At 47.7% G+C, this 23,273-nt stretch overlaps 1 protein-coding gene across 1 annotated transcript in view; it reads left to right on the top strand.

The window, feature by feature from the left end:
* Positions 1-23,273, top strand: part of LOC146199661 (solute carrier organic anion transporter family member 74D-like) — a 49,307-nt gene that overhangs the window by 16,729 nt on the left and 9,305 nt on the right. Inside the window, exons 2-6 of the mRNA XM_084595173.1 lie at positions 10,741-10,827; positions 13,756-13,947; positions 14,720-14,902; positions 15,442-15,643; positions 20,548-20,680. Coding sequence (XP_084451299.1) covers positions 10,741-10,827; positions 13,756-13,947; positions 14,720-14,902; positions 15,442-15,643; positions 20,548-20,680 — 797 coding nt within the window. The remainder of the gene's footprint in view (positions 1-10,740; positions 10,828-13,755; positions 13,948-14,719; positions 14,903-15,441; positions 15,644-20,547; positions 20,681-23,273) is intronic.

Raw genomic sequence — 23,273 nt, 5'->3', positions numbered from 1 at the left:
CGGCAGCCAAGCAGAGTCGCCTCCCACTCTTCCCGGGAAGAGTTAGGGATGGGAGGAAGGGAGTGTTCTGTTGGCAGGTCCGTGCCATGCGATAGGTGTCAGCCACCTACCCACAGTGCTGGCGCTGCCTAATGAATTGGGGGATCTAAATGTTTAAGCACTGCCGGGCGCAGCATTGTGTTGGTCAAGAGGCGCAAGAGAAGCTTCTCGTTCCCTTTCCCCAGCCATTTTCCAGGATCGGGGTAGGTGCGATGCGACTCTTGGTAAAAGGTTACAATGTGTTTGAATAAGTAGGTCGGATTGTAATCGATGTCCTGAGTCGATTCGAGTCCCAAGGAAGCTCCTCGGAGAGAGAGCGCGCGTCAGCGTCAGCTGTCTTGTTCCTCGCAAGCCACTGCTGGTCAGAAGACCAGACGAATTATCTCTACGTGGGTTTCTTGTCCCTAATACAGTTTTGATCTATTGTGTAGGCTAAGGGGGCGGTCATTTGGACAAACCCTTCGGGAATCAGTTATTATATATATATATATATAGACGTGTGATCTGAGCCGGCGAAATAAATGAATTTGGCCTTGAAAGAACGGCCATCGACTAGCTATGTTGCCGTTGTGAATGACTGCGGCCGTATGTGCCCCACTTCCCCCCATGGTGCGAGCCGGAGGTATCCACGTAAAATAAATTTGATTTGCCGCTATAAAGGGCCAAGGCTTCCTCTTTCCAGGCACCTCCCAATATGGTTGTCTCGTGATAGGCTGGCAGTGTGACGTTTCGAACTTCCCGATTAACGAGATGGTGGTGTCGAAATGGGCACCAGTTTTTCTAAGACCTCACGCGACCACCTCGGAGTTCGCGGCACCAGAACCACCCAAGACGCAGCGGCGTGGTGTCGCATGTCAGCAGCGATGGCAGCAACTACCCCAGTTTGTGTCCGGGGGCACTGTGCAGAGAGGCGCTAACAAATTCTCCGAAGAGCGGACGCGCCGATGTTTGCAAACAGAGCGCCGTGGCGCCTGCGTGTTAGCACCGATGAAAGAGCTTGTCATCTCCCCACCATGCCCCCTTCATGGAGAAGAGCGGTCACCGCATTCCTTTCCCGCGGAGTACTCCCGCGCGAAATACCCGCGTGGGTGGCGCACGGTTCCGACCCTGGGCAGCCAGCAAGCCTCTTTCCGGTCCCCCATTCCTGTCATCTCCTGGTGGAGTCGCCATCGTGTCACAAGAGGGGAAAGGGTGCGCTGGAAGGATGTCTCTGGTGAACGGTTCCCTAAATATGTGCACGTCAGTAACTCGAATGAGATTGGGCTTTGACCTAAAAGAAGAAAATTGGACTTGGGGACAAAAGTGCTTTCTTGTGTGTACCTTCTCAGATGTTCACCATGTAAATAAACCTTCGTTAAGTTCTTTGTAACTCTCGGCCCGTCTCTGCTTGGGCGACCACCACCCAATGTTCAAGTGCCTGCAGCCCGACGTCTGACTCACCTGGCTCGGTCGAATACAGGATTCGACTGGTTGCGAAGGCGTTTGTCACTCGCAAGGCGTCCTCGTATACATTGTAGCCCTCGTGATTGTTTAGACACGCGGCAGACTAAGTGGCCCACCTGGTCCCCTACCGGGCGGAGCTTACCTGGTGTTGAGTGAGAGCATATTTAGTGATGGATGAAAAGACACAATACGCTGATCTCTTTGGATTCATGGATGGGGCCGTTCGCAGGCAAGAGTGAGATTTGTGTGGTGTATCTTGACGAGGGGCGGAGATGCAGAAACTTCGATTTCTGGGGGGACATTTGAAGACCACAGCCCTGGGCGTAGGGATCCACTATGCTTGCCGCTGTTATTTGCAGGCAGGTTTCAATGTCGCCAACACTGCCCTGTGTGACTCAAAGGGTGACGTCGTCTGCAGCGTGTTTTGCATGCCTTTTACCTCGGTTAGCCTGGCCAGCAGATTCATCATAGCAATGTACGTTGGAAATCAGCGGGAACAGAACAGCGCCCTGAGGTGTGCCTTGCGCGCCGAGCTTGAAAGGTTCGTGCTCCTTGTCGTGTATTTTGAGGTAGGACTGTCGGTGCGTACGGAATTATTTCATATAATTGAAAGTATTCGTGCTGCGGTGTGTTTGGCTTAGGTGGGTCAGCATGACCTCCTGTGTTACGATGAATTAATTTTTGGCATTTAATACGTCAGGAATTCGTCAAAATCTGCGGGGCCGCACTTGTTTGCTATATCTGGGGCAAAACGTTAAGGGCTGACCTTTGCATCCCCCGTTAAAGCCATCGCAGTCGGGAAGAATCGCGAGCATGCCTGGGCAGGTACCATTACCAAATGGGTATGACGACCCCTTTGTTAAAACGTCAAGTTGGGCTAGTTGGTAACTTCTTGTTGGAATCATTTTGTAGCGGTAAAACCACGGACACAAAGAACACGAAACACAAGGGACACCCGCTAGACTGCAACGTTTTTACTGTACAAATACATCATATATATACATGACAATCATTAAGCACACGCAGGTGCCTCGTCATTCAAATTAAAAAGGCGGGCGACATGTGTGTTAGCACCCCTTCCCTTGTGTTGGCAAAAACAGAAATTACTTATCTTCGTAATCGCACGCCACAAAGGAAAGAGGGTGGGGAGTGTGTGTGTGTGTGTGTGTGTAAGGGCGGGGGAGGGGGGGGCGGGACCATGTGTGAATGACGAGGCACCTGCGTGTGCTTAATGATTGTCATGTATATATATCATGTATTTGTACAGTAAAAACTAGTTACAGTCTAGCGGGTGTCCCTTGTGTTTCGTGTTCTTTGTGTCCGTGGTTTTACCGCTACAAAATGATTCCGACCCCTTTGAATTCGAAACCTTCACTGTAGGGTGCATCGATGGCTATACTACTGGAAATCCCGTACCATCTGATTCAGCTAAAAAGAAATAACGCGAAATAAGGCTCACAAACGAGAGTTATTGTCTGCTTGTCGCATGCTGTAGAAAAGTACTCCTCACGTGTACATGAGGCCTGAATCTTTTGATCATCGGTGATTTTTATTTGTTCCTAAGAAATCTTGTTTCGCATCTTGAGCTGCACCTCTACACGTTTACGGTGGCCACCTGGGGAAACCAAGGAGGCACTAAAGTGACGAAAGGTTGCCAGCACGCACGAAAAGCGCCACCACGACACCAGAGAGGAGTCGGTCGGATGCCCTGGGCAGCGTGTGGTGTTCGCACCGCGAGCGATGTCGCTCCCCCGCTCCCCCGCTCCCCATCAATCCGCCCTCTCCTGGAGCCTATGTGAGTTTCGCGAGGGCCACGACGACTTCGCTATCGTGTGCTTTGGCGGCTGCGAGGCCGCCAAAGCATTTCATCTTTCCTGGCCGCCGCTTCCGGACGATCAGGGAGCGGAGAATTCTTGCCACCTGCACTGTGGGTCAGAGAGGGGTGGCAGTCCGTCGCAAGGGGGCCAGCTGCACTTCCCTGCATGCGTGTGTTAAAGGTTTTATGGACTACGCTGCGTCCTTGTGGGAAAGAGAGCGATATGCATAGCAAAACCGCGTGTAGTTCCCTGGCGAGATGAATACAATCGGGAGGTTGCTTAAAAGTCAACACCTTCGCGATTTCGCTTCGCTGGCTGTACCAAAGCAAGCTTCTGCTACTCTAGACCTTTCAGCGGCTAATATTATTCGGCCTGATTGATGCCGTAAGCCGCTAATCTTTCTTTATGGTGAGCTAAATTTATCGATGCATGCGGACGTAAGGTGTGCTCATTTCATAATCACGTGAAGATCATGTCCTTCAGGCCTTGTGTGCGGTCTCAACTGTCTGTCCGACTTTCTGATACTCGAATACCTTGAACGGAATATGAGCAGAAATAAGCAGTGCTCTTATCTAAACATTAGAGTGCAAGGTAAGGGTGGCAAAGTTTTAAGATCATGAAAGTCATTTTACTAAATGTAGAAAACGAGCACGAGCAATAGGTATTCCATCAGTAGTCTCCGCAACGTAAGACTTTTTAAACTAGCTTCAGTAGTACCAAAAATATCGATGACCGGAAATGATGCTCCTCCCGTCTCCTTCACTAAAACGAAAAAAAAAATTAAAGCAACGCGTCACGACGGCGCCCCTACTTTGAGTTAATATACTGACAAAAAAGGGGCACGCTGCGCATTCAACTCATGAAGGAATTCCCCCCCCCCCCCCCCCCCCGGGAGGATTCAGTCCTAAAGGCCGCTCGAGCGGGAAAAGGAACAACTGGAGGCAATCCTGAGAAAAACCTACAAATGCGCTCTTGGACTACCGGTCAACACATGGACGGAGAAATTCCTTAAAACTGGGGAGAAACAACACAGCGCAAGACCACACCGAGGCGCACCTTTTCGTGCAGAAAATAAGACTCGTGCAGACCGAAACGGCAGTAATTACGATGAATACATTGGACATGACAGATGCTTGCAGAGAAATGAACAGGACGGAGAGCTTACCGCACGAGATAAGAGGGATCATTAAGGTCAATCCGGTTCCAAAAAACATGCATCCGAAAATACAGAAGGCTAGAAGAGAGGTAAGATCAGAGGCATACTAAAAAGCTTCGCATGGGGAAGACATATATGCAGACGCGCCATCTCACAGAGAACAATAAGTAGCGGTTACCAGCGTGGTTGATCACAAGCTTAGGGAAGTCAACTGCGCCTCGATCAAAAGCAACAACATTATTGAGGCTCAGGAAGCTGCAATCGCTCTCGCTCTCACACACAAGGGCGAGGAAACCACTATGCGAATAATCACGGACTCTGAAGAAGCGTCCAGAAGGTACAGCAGTGGATGCATATCCGCTCTGGCCAACCGGATACTCAAGGCGAGAAAAATAACCTTGTCGAGATGCTTCATAACGGGGAAACTAGGCCATGAAAACCAATGTGCCGACACCAATTCCCGAGCATACGCCAACCGAGAGATAGACGCAGTCACTAGACGATGTATGGAGCTATCGATGAGTACCAAACAGCCCTAAGGAGGACAAAGAGGGCATACCCCCTCCCCACGAAGACCTTCACAGAGAGCAGTCAGTTGCTTGGAGACAACTGCAGACTAAAACATACCCTAATTTGTGCATATACTCAGCACAATCTAGCCGGCAACATATAAGAATAAGTGTCCGCTATGCGGGGGATACCCTACGCTTTACCACGTTACATGGGCATGTCAGAAAACAAAAGTAGCGCTGTTTGTGACTGCCTCTCGCACATTGCGGGAGTCCATTTTTCTGGCCACGCGGGAAGCAACAACTGAAGCGTTATTTTTGGAACATATAAGACGGTAAGCAGCGCCTACGGAAGGAGCGTATTCACTGCAATGTTGTTGGCTGACATTTCCATTTCACCTTGTAGGGGGATGACGTAAATATTCGCGTACTCTCGGCACAAAACGATGTATCAGTCGGACGCGAAAGCCTAAACATTGTGAAAGCGCTGGAGAATATCGTTGTTTGGAGTACATGGAATTATCTAGAGATGATCGCGGTTGCGCGTACGCTCGCTTCCATCCAGAGGCCATGGCGGTCTACCTGAGCGGTATATCTGGCTTACTGTACAGTTTACACTCGCTACACTGACCGCAACGTATCAACGGTACGAAGAGCCGATGTGAGGTCTATTATTGAACTCGCTCACTCATTCAATTCTCATCTTAGTCCCTTGGCACATGCGAACTACTGTTACGCACCTGATGATACGGCTGGTGTGTTTATTTGGACGTATGCGCGTGGCATGAGAATGTGAGCCTTTTAAGCTGGAGCGTGCTATGCGATACTGTAAACAAAGTACCGCCGCGTCGCCTCTTTCATATTTGCGAACATTAAACACCATAAACTTGCCCAAGTGATGTTGTCTCTGTCTCATTCCCGCATTGTTTGGTGTGTTATCTTGCCCCTAGGGGGTGTACATTATGCGTTAGTAAAATGTTCTCGGTAAGTTTCCGCCTCTGTCTTCTCCTGCCTCGGAGAGCTGCCCCACATCCGCCCCACAGCCGGCGCCGGAGATGTTGGTGCCTCTGCCTGACGAACCACCAACCACGTGGTGGGATGAGCCCCCCCCCCCCCCCCAAAAAAAAAAAAAGAAAAAAAAAGAAAAATTAGAATAACGTTGAGTATCGCTAACCGTCCCGAGCGTGAAGTCAAAAACAATCAATGCGAACAATTTGCGATCATACAATGGAACTGCAGGGGGTTGAAGAGCTGGAAGAAGAGGTCGCATCTCCAGCTCTACCTGTTGTGCCAGGCCAGATTTGAATCATTCCGGCAAACCTCTCCGCCTTTCCTTTCAATAAATCCATCTATCTATCTATCTCGGTACTGCACCAGCGATTCTTGCCTTGCAGGAGCTCGGAGCAGACGTTAAAGTCACTGGGTACAGCTCGTTTAAGGGGGGGCCCCACAACGTGCATCCTGGTGAGCTCAACTTGCACATTGTAATTCGTACTTGCTCAATGGGGGAGACGGTTGAGGTATTGAGGACGAGTCCGAAATGTGATTTTATTCACAACCGAACTTTTGACCCAATCCTGACCGGGCGAACTTAAAAAAAAGTGCACAAGCAGTTGCGCTTACCACATGACTCCAAAAACATTACCGAGAACGTTGCGAAACCTCACGTTAGATATAAATCTGAACCCCGAAAGGCTGCTGTTTTACCCGTGTATTAGTAATCGGTGAGTCACTACGTGTGAACCCTGGTGTGAATAAAAATGTTCGTATCGCACGGTGTGATTTGCCTTTAAAATCCTTTCAGAGGTCGAAAGGTTTTCGTTCACAAGCCTTGCGGTCCATATCTCACGCATAGCTTTCGATGTGGAAATTAAAACCTGTCACGAAACTTGTAAACTTCATGTGGGAAGTTTAATCACTAGGGAAGCGACATGTCTGATCCTTTCGGGGCATTGTTTTTAGAACATCATCTAACATCGCGCAGTATATACGCATAATTTGCCTCCACAAAGAAGATACGGCTGTCATGGCCTAGCTCGAACCCGCGACCTTTAGGAGCCTTAGACGAACGCCAAAGCCACTAAGGTACGGTAGTTGATGAGTGGAGGAAGCGCGACTGGCCGTAAAATGCAAAACTGCATCCTGCATTGTAAGAGGAAAGTAATTCAAGTCCCTATTGGTAGCTTCGAGTTTTCTGAGCCTAGGATCCGGCAGTTCAACGCACCACGCCACCTGTGAGTTATGCCATTCGTCGACAGACTGTCAGCGAGACTCCAAATAGCTTTTGTGATACCTGCCTGACTCTAAGAAAATTTCATGCCTGAGTGAAGTGCACCGATCGAATGTTCCCGGTGAACGGCGTAAGCAAATACTCGGGTATTTCGAATGTACTTGTTATATACTAATATAAGCAGTCTGCGTTCCAAATCTCGGCCACCTTACTGCGGGGCATTAATAAAGTTTGGCAATTTGGAAGAGGCATTGATATAGTTAGTTCGGGGACTCCATTTTCTATTGCTGGTGCTCGTTCATGCTTTAGCTGTCTTTCCCTCCTGCTCAAAATAGAAATAGAAAGGAGGATAATTATCTGCAAGCAGAAGGCGCAAAGGAAGCTTCTCTGCTTGCAGAGCATTACCCGCATTTCTGTTTTTCTTTCCAGCTTGAATGTTATGCTCATTTGATTTCTCGTGACATGGTTCGGAAAGGCACAATCTCTCGCTGATCTGAAGAGCGCCGTGTGCGATCGACCTCAGCGTATACGCAGGACCTTGGTGAGGGCCATGGGTTCTGAAGCTGCGGGGTGCAGCAGACTGAGAAGAACCGCACTCCTGAGGCGGCACTCTTGTGCCCTTAGGAACTCTCCACGGTGCTAAGTATTAAGAAGGACCGTCCTCGACAGGCAGTTCTCTTGTGCCGATACGTGGTTTGTGTGTGTGTGTGTGTGTGTGTGTGTGTGTGTGTGTGTGTGTGTGTGTGTGTGTGTGTGTGTGTGTGTGTGTGTGTGTGTGTGTGTGTGTGTGTGTGTGTGTGTGTGTGTGTGTGTGTGTGTGTGTGTGTGTGTGTGTGTGTGTGTGTGTGTGTGTGTGTGTGTGTGTGTGTGTGTGTGTGTGTGTGTGTGTGTGTGTGTGTGTGTGTGTGTGTGTGTGTGTGTGTGTGTGTGTGTGTGCGTGCGTGCGTGCGTGCGTGCGTGTGTGTGTGTGTGTGTGTGTGTGTGTGTGTGTGTGTGTGTGTGTGTGTGTGTGTGTGTGTGTGTGTGTGTGTGTGTGTGTGTGTGTGTGTGTGTGTGTGTGTGTGTGTGTGTGTGTGTGTGTGTGTGTGTGTGTGTGTGTTTCGAGGTGCTAGAGACTGAAAAATTAGAAAATAAAGCAGCCTTATAAAGCAGCCCTCTTTTGACAATGTAGTTTCTGTCTCGGCTAAATTTATATGTGTGCTGGCAATGTGTGCTGGCAACGATCCGTAACCAGAGTCAGGTTTGGAAAGGCGCGCGGTATGTTCTAGGTCTCTAACGGGTAGTGAATCAACAGGTTCAACAAAGAGAATAGTGGTTGGTGGTTTGTGGAATTTAACGTCTCAAAGCGACTCAGACTATGAGAGACGCCGTAGTGGAGGACTCCAGACTCCAGAGCACTGTGCCCATTTCTCACGTTCTTCCAGCCAATTCAGAGCAAAACACCGGAAGCCCACGCATCGACGCGTAACTGCATGTCGACATACATGTACATACATGTAGACCCTGTCGTAAAAGGAAACACGCAAGGCGCTTCTGAACACAATGTTTCTCGAATCAGCCGAAAGTATAAGGAGAAGGAGATAACTTCATTGTCCAACAAAAAGGGCCCCTCCCGTCAACCACCCCTCCCCTCGGCACTAGAACTGGGAGGCAGGAATCACCGCTGTAAATGCTTACTGGTAGATGTCGTGTACCGGCGGCCTTTTCAGCTAGTCGGACGAAGTGGAGCTGGAGCTCAGGGTCCGAACTGCGCCGTAAGATTTCCCAGGATTCTTAATAATCAATATGGACCGGGTTTTACAATGCCGCACGCATTTGTAGGTATGTACGATGCCGCTGCTGGTCACTGCAAGGACGTGCTTTTTTTTTTCTTCCTATACTTCCCTGTTTTTTTATTTCTTTATCCAAATGAAGAAAACCGTTTTCTAGTGTGATTTCAACAATATGTTGCAGTCACGTTGGTACATGCAAGCGGACTATGGTGCAAGCGAACTGTCGAGGCAGCAATGACAATAAACGTGGTTTGAAGCAATGTAAAACATTTCAAGTGGGAAAACGATACGAAAAAAAAAAATACCCTGTTCCCTCCATCAGAAAGGAACACTTTTCTCGCTAATTGTTTTATTGATACTTGCCCAACAGAAGAAACAGCGAAGCAACGCAATTGTCATGAATATACCCGACAAACCTTGACACCTAATTGTCGCGTGCCAACAGACCACTTTCCTTAGATTTATAAGTAGCACACGTGTGCGAAAGTCTGCTTCCCTCCTCCCTTCGCCTGTCTCCCTTTCTCACCAAAGTATTGTGGAAACCTTCGAAGGTGCCCTGTAGACAAGTAGCAGTAGTAGAGCACAGTTAACCCGCGCTTGCTAAGCGCCGTGCAACGCAGGGCATCTTCCTTCTTACAACAAGCTGACTCATCCACTTGTGGCTGCTGTTGGCAGAGGCGTTCAAGAAAGTGCCTCATTGCGTTGCAAGGGCATAGGCTTGCCTTATTTTGCATGCGCTCCTAGCCTTGCGGTTTGTTGTGCAAGCAACGCAAGGGTCATTGTAAGGCACTTTCATTGCCCTGCGTCAATAACTCTGGCATTACTCATACCAATAATTCTTTTCAGTGATTTTTGTTAAAGAGAGAGGAAAGTGGTTTCATTAATAGACAGATGGAGAGGTTCTGCCGTCTCTAGTGTTTGCCTTGCAGTTTCGTTGTCACGAGTGAAATCTTTAACAATACTCTAATATATACGAGGTGTTTCGGAGGCGTTCTAATGTTGTTTTATTATTGTTCAGACAGAATGTGACAGTACTTCCAGGAAAGTGCGAGTGCGAAATTTCTTCAATAATTTCCCATTTCTTTCCAAAAACCCGTGAACTTAGATTCATTGCTAGAACCCTTGCAATAAGACGTACTTTGATGAAATTGGCGTGCCGACTAGAAGAACTTGCTTTTATCTGGCCAGTATTTGCCGGAACGGGAAAGGTCTCTTAATTACCACTTGCCCTTCATGATATATCTTTGCTGTATATCGTTCACAAACTTCGCAAGCGTTTTGCAATATTTGTCTGATTCCTGATTTCTGGTAAGGAATTGCTTTCTTTGGCGTCGCATTCTTGCAGGGTGCACTTTAAAGGGGCGCTTAGGACAAAGAAACGGCTCACCAGTATCCATGAGGTACCGCGTTGTAACCACGCAGAAACGACTTTCATTTGTGGCGCTTCTGTCGGACAGAAAAGACCAAAAAAAATTAATTGGAGGCGTTGCCATCGTCGGCATATTTTGCCAGTAAATCTATGCATCGACGCCGATGTTTCCCGTGGATCTGGGGATTGCGGAAATTTTGTTCTTTTCGTCGACACATGTGTAATCTGCTGGCTAACACACGTTAGCATTGCTATAACAGCCATAGGATCGATTTCAATTCAGATTAATAATTATGCGGCATTGTCATGTGTGCCGGTTAAGGGAACAATTTTCTTGCCATGTAAGAATAGAGATGAGGCGCTCGACGTTCACTTTGCCTGCATTCTATTTTTTTTTTTTTTCAGCCACCTTCGCCATATTGAAGCTGGCCGGGCCAACTCTGGGCTACGCGCTGGGATCGCTGTGCCTGAGATACTACGAGGACCCTCGATGTGAGTCCATGTACGTGGATTTCGCTCTCTATGAAGACCCGAATATCACGAAGTACAGCGAAATTACGTCAAAGGAAACCAAGAGCGCCGTACTGCCGAAAATTCACCCAGGTTTCGACGTTGGGAGCAAAAAGTTACTAGCATGCCGCAGGCAGACGGTACAGTCGCCAAGTCGACCCAACACTGCCTGATCGGCGGTTTGCGAGACGTCACGATACCACGTGACATGTCTTAGTTGGCAGTAGGAGGTAGCAAACGGGAGTCGAACTTGTGACCTTTGGACCCCGAGTCAGAGGCGCTAACGCTATGGACCACACGAACGCTCTATTCTTTTTTTCTTCTAGCGTGGTATTTACTACACGCCTTTATGTAGAGAAGCAGTAACAGAGGAGTAATATCGGTAAATACCTGCCCAGTAGTCAGGGCAAATAATAGCATTAAAATGCGATAACACTAGCGCACTTGCGCGCCGTTCAGACTCGCGTGCAGACTCGTTGACTACGTGGCTGCTATGCGGAAAATACAGCTTACGGCGTTTCAGTAGTTTTATTCTGACCGCGCGGCGCGAAGCAAACGATGACGGCTGGCATAGAACGATACGACGATAGAAAGCACGGCGGGTGCCTTTCGCGCTGTTTCGCGCCACGTAGTTAGCCTGCATATAACAAGGGCACGCACCAATCCTCCCGAAAGAGACTTCTCACTCGTATAGTTTCGGATTTCGGAGGAACGCACGCCCCGAATGTTATGAAGCCTCGAATCTTTCGTGTTTTCTCTCGGGTGATTTGCCGTTCGTCGGTGCAAGCGACTGCCAGCGTGGCCGAGTGAGTAATAGCGTCCGGCGCGCAAACGATGACTAGTGACGTAGAAGGAATGGGACGAGAACCTTTTGCGCTGTTTCTCGCCACATGGGCGAGCGCCACACAGCTCGAACGAGGCGTCTCACTCCGTATAGTTTCGGATTGCGGAGCGATGCACGCGCACGCGCCGAAGAGTTACGAAGCCCACCACCAGGAAGTTTTCTCCTGGGCTGGCTTGCCGCTCGTCGTTGCAAACGACCGCCAGCGCGAGGGAGTGAGCGACTAATAGGGAAATAACGCGTGCGTGGTGAAACGGATGCCGTCAGGCGTGCACGAGCCGCCTCTCGCGACCGGAAATTCTCGCGGCGTGTTCTTATGTCACTCTTACCACTTCCTGCGAAGTGGCCTCATGATCTGTCTGAATAAGCCGCAGGGGGCATGTTTTTATTTATAATAGAACAGGAAGTAGGAGAAAGAGAGGAGCAGCATGCATGTATTCGGAACATTTGTTGTTGTTTTAGCGACAGTTAATACTAGGTTTTCCGCTCCGAAGAGCAGCCAGAGATCCTTTATTAGAAAGCGGTACACACTAAGAAACTAAAACAGAAAAGCAAATAAAGCAACGTAAACTCGATCTTGTAATATAACACTGGGGATGAGAAGGAAGGAATATAATCGATACGTTGCTTTATTTGCTTTTCTGTTTCAGTTTCTTAGTGTGTACCCCTTTCTAATAAAGGATCTCTGGCCGCTCTTCGGAGCGGAAAACCTAGTATTATCTGTCGCTAAAACAACAACAAATGTACCGAATACATGCGTGCTGCTCCTCTCTTTCTCCTACTCTAAACAACTGGATCTCAATGGAAGAAAAGCAAGCCAAAGAGAGCGCGTCTGGTTTTGAACAACGCTATTTACCTATCACTCAGTTTTTCAACAGACAGACTCTTCCTGATTATGTTCGATTAGTGAGGTCCGAGTGCTCCATTTAGGGCTTGGAAGGTCCTCATGCGCTGTGCTCACCAACCTTTTCTTCTGAAGGGAGGAAATTCGAATTTACTGTTTCGTACCCTGTGGGCGAGTACTATACTCATCGTTTACGTAGCGTTGCAGAAACGTAACCTCAGTGCTATGGATTGGTTCAACTCTTGAACAATACATTTTGGAAACCTGAACTGCGAAATTCGCCTCGATTAAGTGGCACAGTTTCTGAGGTCCGCGAATCGCTTCCGTCTTTGCTTTTGTGGAATGCTAAGTTGTACAGCGGAAGTGTGCGTGGGTGCAGTAGGTAGACTGTAAAGGCATTGATTAAAATAACAGTAAATACATATATATATATATATATATATATATGCTTTCGATTTGCATTGAGAGATTACTTCGCTCCAATGGCGAATAAGCTCATTTCACTAAAAACTGGGCTTGCATAGCCTGGACAAAGAACAAGCAATTAAATGCTGGTGTCATCGTCACCGGCCGTTTCCTTAACAAAACTTCGATAACATCGATATATTTTTCGTCGCAGATCTCTGTGACAATGCGACGCTGTCCTTCACTTCAAGCGGTTATCACCGACTTTTCTTTTTGACGTTACGCTTTTGAGTCGAGTGGAGGGCATGAAATTCTCCATCCATAAATGTAACGTTGTGAACAACAGATGCGTCTTTTCGGCCTAAACGAACGTTAATGCAGCATCAAGGAGAACATAATTCGATATTTATTGTGAATAAAAAATTTATGCACTTGTTTTGGCTGTCTTTTTCAAGGATGGCGGAAAATTAACGACGGGTCCTTTACGCGCCTTCTGAAATGAGCTTCGTCTCTGGTACGTCGAATCTGTAAGGGCAGCCGTATTCAAAATGCTCCTAAAACACAATAATTCAGCAAGTGAATTCCTACACGATGAACTCAGCTTTTAGCCTATCCGAATAATCGTGAAGTTTACTTTGTTTTTATGGTCACTCTCATTATTGCTTAAATGGCGAAATTGGGAGAAAGCTCTGTCTTAGTGGGGCTGTACTCCTTCAGGTAATGGTAATTGTCGTTTTTTATTTCACTTTAGTTGACGCTCGTTGTTATCATAGACTGTTTGTTCATCCATACTTTTTGCCCGCACCGCGTGCGCTGACAGTGGCCCCTGTTCTGGAGCGGACCGATCCCCGCTGGGTGGGCGCCTGGTGGCTGGGTTACGTCGTACTAGGAGCGTGCCTGGCTGTCACTGCCCTGCCGATACTCCTCTTTCCGCGCTATCTGTCGACGCCTCCTGCTGCACAGCGCTCTGGCACGAACAGCACCGCCATCGCTCCCGCCAAGAAGACCGATGGTCAGTACAGTGGAACAGTACAAGCTCCACATGAGTAGCTTGCCCGGAAGAGGAGACTACTTGTCTCGGTTTTTTGGCGAGCAGGTTTATGGCAAGCTGATGCTGAAGATGTAGGTTATGGTTCGTTTTTCGGCAATAAGACGTGTAGAGAACAGCTCGCGTAAGAAAAATTAAGCTACCGTCGAGTGGACAAACGAAACTGGTGAAGGGGGTGCAGTTCTGAACAGGATAAGGGAAACATTTGCTTTGAGTGAGCTGTTGCACAAAGAGATGTCGTACTGCTAAAATATAAGTTGAGACAGTAAAGGAACAAAACATGGCACTGAGGATGCAACGGTTGCACGACTTTTACGTGCATTGTGCAGCGCCCTTAATTTGAGCTACGACAGCAACCCTTCAATACTGTGCACTCCTTGAAGTTTTTGTTTGCTCATGTGCCACCTGTGATCAAAATTTGTGACATGCGCAGCTGGTCCTTGATTATAGGATTGCCGTCCAGGAACTCCCAAAGTTTGTTAAGCCAGCGACTGGATGTCGCACGCGGTCTAAATCAACTCGTTCTATTTGATCGTCACCATTAACCTATTGCCACCTATTTCAAGACGGCCATTAGGTCGATATATTGTGCTTACGTGACCTGACAGGAAACATCATTCGGTCCTCACTGAATTTACATGCACTGTATTATTTAAAATGCCGCTTAGGCCTTTATGGGATACATGTTACATAGGAAGGTCAATCAAGAGTCGGTCTTCTGGGGGCTTCTTCGCAGAGCCTGCAGCGAAGAGTGGCTTCTGGCGATCTGTGCGTTCTCTGTTCCGGAACCCGGCGTACGTGTTCCGTCTCGTGTACTGGCTGCTGGTGAGCAACGCCAACCTTGGACATGCCATGATGAGCTCCAAGTACGTCGAAGTCCAGTTCAGGACGTCCGCTTCCCAGGCCAGCTTCCTTATCGGTGCGTTGGGTGGCGCCACGGGGGGGAAATTGCCCGTGTACATGTGAAGTGTGTACTTGCAACCTTCATGACTGCAGGTAGTTTGTAGTTACTGTGCGTGTGTTATTTTTGAGCCTCACAGATTGCTTCATAGCTTAATGAAGCTGCAGAATACCGAAAAGATTAAGCGGTTTAAACTTTCTGCGTAGTTATTTTAAATGAGTTAAGGAGTTATGTGGTGGCATACGGGCTGCGCGATCGCGTCATCGCTGTGCCGATTTACCGCAGCTCCCGATATTTTGCGCGAGATATATGCGATGACCGTTTGAGAATTGTAGAAGATTTCATTTAAAAAGGAATGAGGTACAGAATGCCTGCAACTCATAACCATGGTCGGTACCGTGTAATGGCTAGACAACGTTTTTCCTCGAGCAATTGATTCGAGTTGAACGTGCCACTCAAAAGAGATACTACTGTCGTGCCTCTGGCGAGTCTATTAGCAGATACGACTTGCCTAACTTCCTGCGGTACGTACGAGTAGTCTGTTTCCTTTCCCTCAGGTCCTGTGCTCATGATCACCAACGCGCTGGGACTAGGCATGGGCGGCCTGGCTCTGCACTCGTTCAAGCCTCGTCCCCGGCTTGTCACCCTTTACACGACTCTGTGCGACGTTCTGAGACTGGCTTGCCTCATAGCCTGCGCCTTCATCGGCTGCGAGGCCATACGTCTTGCTGGCACCGTCACCACAGTCTCTGGCCACGGGTAATGCAAATGGTAAACTGAGCTCCACCGCGCTAAACGACGCGTCGACGTTTTGTGATGCGTTGTCAAATTTCTTTGATATGACTTAGGTGGGTTGATATGCCGGTGCGGTCTAACTTTGTGCCTTGAACAATTTGTTATCATATTCTGTTACTGATGGCAGCTGAAAATTACATTCGCATTGCAATTAGAAGGTAACCCATACCCTTTTTTGGGCTAGAAAGGTAATCCTAAAAGCTCGACGGCAAATGTTGCAGGGGACGGCAGAGCAATAGGTGGTCAGACGAATATACGAAGTTAGTGAAGATTAGGTGGTTGCAGCTGGCGCGTGACATGGTTCGTTGAAGTCCAGTCGGGGAGCAGCAGTCAAACTGTTGCTGCCGCTGCTGCTGCTGATGATGACGATGGTGATGATGATGATGATGATAATAAGTCACCTCAATCAAACAGTGCTTGAAAGATTACTTGTTTCGTTGGGCCACAGTGCGTCAGCGAAGGCCTGCAGAGCCAGAAATCCATTGCTTAGGCATCAGAGGCATTTTGTTATTACCCTTTTCACTAGTCACCATGCCTCAATGAAAAGGACCTCTATATAGACGAAAGATGAAAGCATTGCCGATCATAGCAAGAAATATGTACGAATTTATCTTGTCGAAGTTGACATTTCAAAGTTTAAATAGCCTTTTCGCATAAACCTGAAGCCTTCCATTTTTCTCAATTGCACAGAGAGCGACTGGTGCAGCGTTGGGCGGTGGTAATAGAAGCTTGTTATAGAGGTCAATAATAAGGGAGAATTCTTTATGCAGCCTGTAGCACTGGAGCATTGTTCTGAACCCGCGAAGTTCTACAGGTTGTACTAAACAAAAATGGAACAAAATTAAAAAAAAAAAGCACTCAAGGCATTCTTCCTAATGGAAACCAGGCGAATTCGTTAAGAGTTATGTAAAGTGCCAGCTAGAGCTTTAGTTTTTTGTTTCGCCTAATTGATATTTGTTTGGAAATGATTAACTTTTTAAACTCGGTTTTGAACGCTGATGTGTCAATACAGAAGATATCAATTCTCAATAAAATTGTCCGACTCGGGTGGTTCCGCCGTTGCATACTTAGCGCGGTCCTTTATGTTCGGCGAATGATAGCCATGCATTACAGCGCCCCTATTCGTGACTTTGTAAAGTGCTACCAGAGTCTCGTGTCCTGCGCTGCCCTCGACAGAGCATCGTGCCGCTGCTGGTTTCCAGATAAACGTCAGCTACTGCTGACGACGCCGTCTTTGAAATAAAGCTTGTGGTGTCGGTCCCTTAGTGTGTTGGTGACCACTACTGCAGTGGAGGCCCGCCAGGACATTCTGTCGGGCAGAAGTAGGGTACCGTAAGGCGCAAGTTCAAGTAACGTTGCCTAGGTCACATCCCAAGTAGTCACGGCAGGCCGTCGAAAAGCCGTCGAATCTTTGCAGTGAATAGATAGGTCAAATACAGAAGGTGTTCTGACCCGGTTGTCTCGCCGGAGGAAGTGCATGTAAACGCTGCAGAGCCCAAGAGTTCGGTGAGCGGGAAAATGAGAGGAGATACGATAAGTTTAACATTGGCATCGCCCTGCTTCCAGGACAGCGGCAAAGCGCCGCGATCTTAGACTCCACCAGGGTCCTTCATGTCGGAGCAATATTGACGACTGGGACCCCACTTCGTCACCTTTGCGTTGTCATCCTCCACGATGATGGTATGGGCCAACGCCGTGTTTATATAAAAAAAAAAAAAGAAAAATGATGGGGAGGGGGGGAACTCGCGGTCTCCGCAGAGGGCAGGGCGGGGGGGGGGGGGGGGGGGGGGGGGGCTCTATTTAGCGCCCAGAGGGACAAAGGGAAACGAAAATTGCCAATTGCCAACGCACTTTTGTGGTATAGCATTCCGCATATCACACTCGTTCATTAAGAGCAGCTGTGAGCATCTTTGAACATATTGTGAAAATACGAAACGTCATACGGAAACGAATTACGAAAACGTGAAAATACGAAACGTCATTTCAAAAGGTTCCTAAAACACTGTAAAACGTATGGGGATACATTACGATCTATGCAAAACTTTCTTTTTTCGTTAAAATTTGACCAGTGCTTTGAAGAAGAGTGCCAGAAAGTATGCTACGTCATTTAAAAAGCAATCGGCTTTTGAAACGTCGCGTTAGATGAGTGTTGAGAAGCTGGCCATACCTCCATATGAATCACTATCCGCTAAGCAATTTCTCCGATTCGCGCGACCTTCTCGAGCACTCAGACATGCTTCCGCATGTCTTATATATTGTTATTAATACTGTCGTTCAAGCTATATAGCCTAGACAGCATTGAATCTAAGAAGCAGTTCGCTTGTACCACAGCAAGAGAACGGCAAGGAAACAAAACCACTGTGCCATAGCAGACGAAAGCGCAGGCGATGTACCCACCGCCGCCGTCGAGTCTAGTGTCTGCGATCGCTATCAGAGTGTGTGAACACGAAGTGGGTCGTTTGTTCTTGATCTTGCTGTGAGAGGAGTGTCTTCAATGCAAACCCATATATCACCAGAAGGACGATACTTCCGAGGAAATTCGGCGTGAACAGCAAATGGCGGACTACAAGAGAGGCCTACACGATTCTGAGCAGTCCCCTGCGAGTAGTGAGCATTCATACGTCCGTCCAGGCAACATGTTTTAGTGCCCAGCTCTTTGGCGCCAATTCCTGGGTTTCACGGCGTCGGCGTCGTCCCTCGTAACCAGCTCCACTTTCACTCCCGCCTTCCTTCCTTCCCTTACAATGCGATTCAGGTGTCCACAGAAGCGATTGTGACAGATACTGCGCCTTTCATTGTAACCAGCTACACTTTCACTCCCATCTTCCTTCCTTCCCTTACTGCATGATTCAGGTGTCCACAAAAGCAAGTGTGACAGATACTGCGTCTTTCCATTCCTGTGAACCAATTATGAAAGGCACGCTTCAGAGCTCAAGTGCACACATGGTACACACTGCTAAGATAATTGATTTATTGATTAAATGTCCTCTATTGGATGGGACGGCTCATCGCCATGGATGGGGGTAAAGGGGAGTAGACAGAATCTTCATTGTTTAGGTCGTCACTCAAATCATATATCTCTAACAAAGTCACTCAGGGAACCATACTTAGCAAATATCATCTATGTGTTAGCTTTAGTTTCTAGAAGGGAACGGTAGTTCAGGCGGTAGGGTTTGATCTCGGAGCGTCCAGTAGAAAAAGCAGGGCAATCCCAGAGTAGATGAGATATGCTGCCGCGCGTTAGAGTCGTGCAGTGGAGGCACGTAATCATGTTCTCTGTATACTTACGCCAGTGGGCCATAATACGTGGCGTGTAAGCCGCATGGGCGATGAGCTTATTTAAAAAGACTTCTTGACTTCGGGTGAGATGGGTTTTTCGCGTAAAAGGTGGGTCTGGTGTGGCCACCTGCATGCGATGCCATCCTTACTCGACCTTGGGCGGGCAATACACCCCTTCTCTTTCCCTTATGCACTATACTCGGACCAGTCTTTGTAGCTAAGATAATTACTCATGAATAATGCGAGCGCCCACTCCGAACTGCAGGGTAACATGTGCAGTAACCGAGAAGTCACACACTCACAGAAAAAAGCATCATATTTTGATGTAGGCTGGGGGGCAGCGCGCGTCTTTCTCTCCCTCTTGTTTTTCTTTCTATTTTCTCTTCTGTCCGCACGAGGCAGCGGAGGAGGCTCAGCTACATAGTAGCAGGCCCGCACATTTTCTTTTTGATGTAGTTTGCATATATACAGCTAGTTTAATAGTCCGGATCTCTAGCTGATCGTCCCTTGGCTTTCGAGGAAGGCCTGGCCTGGATCTAGCCCGCCTTCATATTCCTTTAAAACATACTGCTAGAAATTCGACGAGACGCTCGCTAACTTTGACTACAGCGTTCTTAAGTCAGTTAAAGATATTTGCGAAGGTTATTTTTTCTCGTCTCCAGCTTGTGGCATTAGTAACTTCACCGCGCAATGTTGCTATGGGCCCACGCGCTGCCTTCCGCGACCTCCCGAAAACTTAATTGCTCTCTTCATTTCTCCGACCACAAAGCTTCCTTCATGACAGTCAAGAACTCTTAGTGGAGCATTTCTTGAAGGAATATGTGTGAAAAATAAAATATATGTCTGTAATAGTACATACATGTCTTGCTCGAAATCTTTGCCTCAATCTATCGAAAAAGGTGAAACAGCTGACAAGCTGCGCTCAAATTCGGCATTACGAAGTATGTAATCGTCGGCAAATTCGGGTCGTTTAAAAAATAAATTTCCTTCTAGATCACGTAGCCTACTTTCTCACTGTATTCTTCAAAGCGCTTGTCATTTTTCGTTGGCTGTCTTTACCTCCTTTGGTGCTTTGTGAAACGATAAACATATTTCGGTAAATTTGGCTTCTGTGGGTTAGCACGGATAGAGCTGCCGATTCGTACATTATATGTCTCACTTTATTTTAAACATACTCCGCCTTCGAAATGACGTTTCACACTTTCGCAACCTGTTCTTTTGTCCGTGTTTAGGCTCTCTGAAATCAGAAATTTGCTTTGGAAGTTTTCGCTTCCATGCGTTCCTGTGAGTGCTAAGCCTACTTTTCACTTCCACTTTGCCCAGCCGGAAGGCAGCAGTGCCACCACATCTTGACTACGTCGCAGATTTTGGTTCATGTAGTTGGTAAAAATCGCGCTTATGTAAACGGCGTCGCAGGTTTGGGCTGATTTTTCTTAGCCCAAACTCCAACTCGAACAATTCCAGCATGATATACGTAAATCGAGAACCGCACTACACCGCGCTATGTGACGCAACACTGACTCATCGAAAAGCCTGTTTTCAGTATAGTTCGCTCCTAATCTTCCTCTTTCTTCTTATTCCACTTTCAGATCGTCTATAAAGCTGCCTTGCAGTGATGGCTGCAACTGTACCACCAGACACTTCCAGCCCATTTGCGACCCTGCCAACCGCACAGTTTTCTTCTCGCCTTGCCATGCGGGATGCACCAAGATGTCTGCTACGGTAAGCATCTGATCTGTTGGACCTCATGCCGGTGAGAGTATAGCTAGTTATATGGAGCTTTATGGCGCAGCTGCAACTGCGTCTATATCATGTGCCAAGGAGAGAGTATAGGGACTGCATTTTGAATGTGAAAGCATTTCTTGGCTCACGACTGGGGTCACCAGAGCTTGCCAAAAAGGTCTGTCACCAGAGCGCACCCTCATGAACTGAAGATTAAAAAATGGCGTCCACGTTAGGAATGTAACCACCATCCTTCCGTGTCCCAGCCGCCGAGCGCGCTAACCACTCCTCTACGGCAACTTCCCGCGAGCGTGTCCGTTATTCTCCTCCTCTAGCTTAAGGACACTGAAGAGCGTTGAGGGAAATTAACAAATTAAACCATTGAGAAGGTAAAAAAAATAATAATGGATTAAAATTGCAAAAATTATCAAATAAGAAACAGTGACGATGCCTCTAGTGTCACAACAACAGCAGCAGCAACATTGACGCTTTCGCATTTCTCCAGTGCACGTGCTGCAGGGCTCTCAATTTTTTTTTCGGCGCTGCACAGCTATGCGTGAACACACTGCCTTTTTTGCAGGCTGCTGTGTTTTCTGCTGGATGAGCCGATAATTGAGTTGTCCAAATTCTAGCTTTGAAAGCCATATCTCACTAGCCAGCTGTCTGCTGATTAACAGAAAGTGTACCTACAACGTCTGAGACGCGGGCGCTGCCGTTTCTCTAGATCCCTGTCTTAAGAGAAAGGCACGGCCATGACTGAGCAAATCCCAGCCGTACAAGTATGGAGTCAAGCGGAACTTCCCGACTGCAAGACACGCATGCTTTAACCAGTTGCACCAAGGACTTTTTCGCCAGCTCAATTTCTGTCTGTAGAATATATCCTCGCAAGCAGTCACGGTGGAATATGCTGGTCCAGTGACCTAAAACTGCACATGGGCTGTAGTAAGAGGCGGTAATGCGAGCGGCTTCACCCTAATTAAGATCAGTAGGAGTTTGGTATTCCTTTGTACTAAAGCGGGACATATTTCTTCCACAAATTCAAGGGCCTTCAGACGGACAATGGCGCACCGAGGTACATTTTTTACGCTAAATGCTATCGATGGAACAGAAAAAGTTTAGTGCATTTCTATATTTCGCGATATAATACGCCTTCTTTCTATTTTATCAGTTTATACAACTGTGGATGCCCCCCGCTGCCCTGGAGCAGTGGCCATGGCGCTCAACTGTTGTAACTAAGAGTGCAGGATTGCACCCTGGAGCTGTGGCTATGGCGCTCAGCTGTTGTACCCAAGGATGCAGCATCGGATATTTCGGACGGTCCTTCAACTAGTGTGATAGCGATCGAATGTGAACTTACGCATATTTGTGATATAATGCAGACGCAAATTAGGCGACTAGTGGCTAAACGAGTAGCAAAGGGCATGAATGTGAACTCGGATCCGCAGGAGGGGCTGCTAGTGGTAGTCATTAACGGTGTCGGCATCACATAGAACTTTGAAGGCGGAGCTAGAGTACCTAACTCCCAACTTGCGCATTTGACCTTAAGCCGAGAAACGCCATAATGGAGAGCTCCAGCAGCTTGGTGTTCCATAACGTGCGCTGATTACGTTAACTAGGTGGGGGATTAAACTGCTTCGCTGGCGTTTGGTTGCTCAGTCTCGCAGTGGATGAGGTGCGTGCCAGTTCGAGTGCGTCAACGCTTCGGTGCAGGCGTCAGGCTAATTTGTATGCATGCTTAACAGAGCTTACGCTGGGATAACTAGGTTCAACTGGAATAAGCCTCTAATTTTTTTCACTGGGAAATTTATAGTGAACAAAAAAAAAAAGATCGTCGGTGCGAAGAAATGCAGACAAGTTGTGACCCGTTATATTATTGACAGTTTTTGTAGTCAGCAACGAGTAGTTAGATGTCTTGCACAAAAGCATGAGCCATGTCGCGACAGTGACTTAGCATGTAGGCCTCGCGCTCTAAAAGGGCGTAAGGAGACTATCATGGTGTGGTGAGCGCAGGGTCGTTCTATGTGCCCAGTTTGGCAGAGGGAAGATGCCGACAACGCCATTTTCCTTGTGGCACCGGACTTGGTTTGAAGAGGGAACCGCGGTGAGAGTGACTGCAACGCTTCGGCACTGGGCGGAGGATGTCCGCTGCGGTGCTAGTTCTGACAGTCGTTTCTTGTGATGACTCAAGTCGTCTGAGCCCCGACAAAAGATCAGGAGCCACGCATAGCGAACACTCTAGCTGTTGTGGACCTTACGACAGAGGCAACATTGTTATTGGTCTCTGGAAACGTGACACGTACCCACAAAAGGAGGAGGGGGTGGATTGGCCAGGTCGAGGCGGCGTATTCAAGGGGTCCCATTGGCGACTGCGAGATTGGCGTAAAATAGTGCAATAATATAAAAGGAGATAATAATAATTGCAGAAAAATTAAAAGCGTACCATTTTTGAAGGAAAAGAAAGACCTTGCAAACTTCTTATACACCAGGCAGAAGTTTGAATATATTTAGCAAGGAAATCTATCACTAGCAATTATGCATTCATGAAAGACGCCACAAATCCTACATAACGAAAATCAGTTGGCGCTCGCATCGA

Source organism: Amblyomma maculatum, chromosome 2 (assembly GCF_055883805.1).
Source record: "Amblyomma maculatum isolate TAMU_Amacu chromosome 2, ASM5588380v1, whole genome shotgun sequence".
Classification (NCBI taxonomy): Eukaryota; Metazoa; Arthropoda; class Arachnida; order Ixodida; family Ixodidae; genus Amblyomma; species Amblyomma maculatum.
The sequence above is the reverse complement of the archived record's forward strand: the minus strand, read 5'-3'. Positions and strand labels throughout refer to the sequence as shown.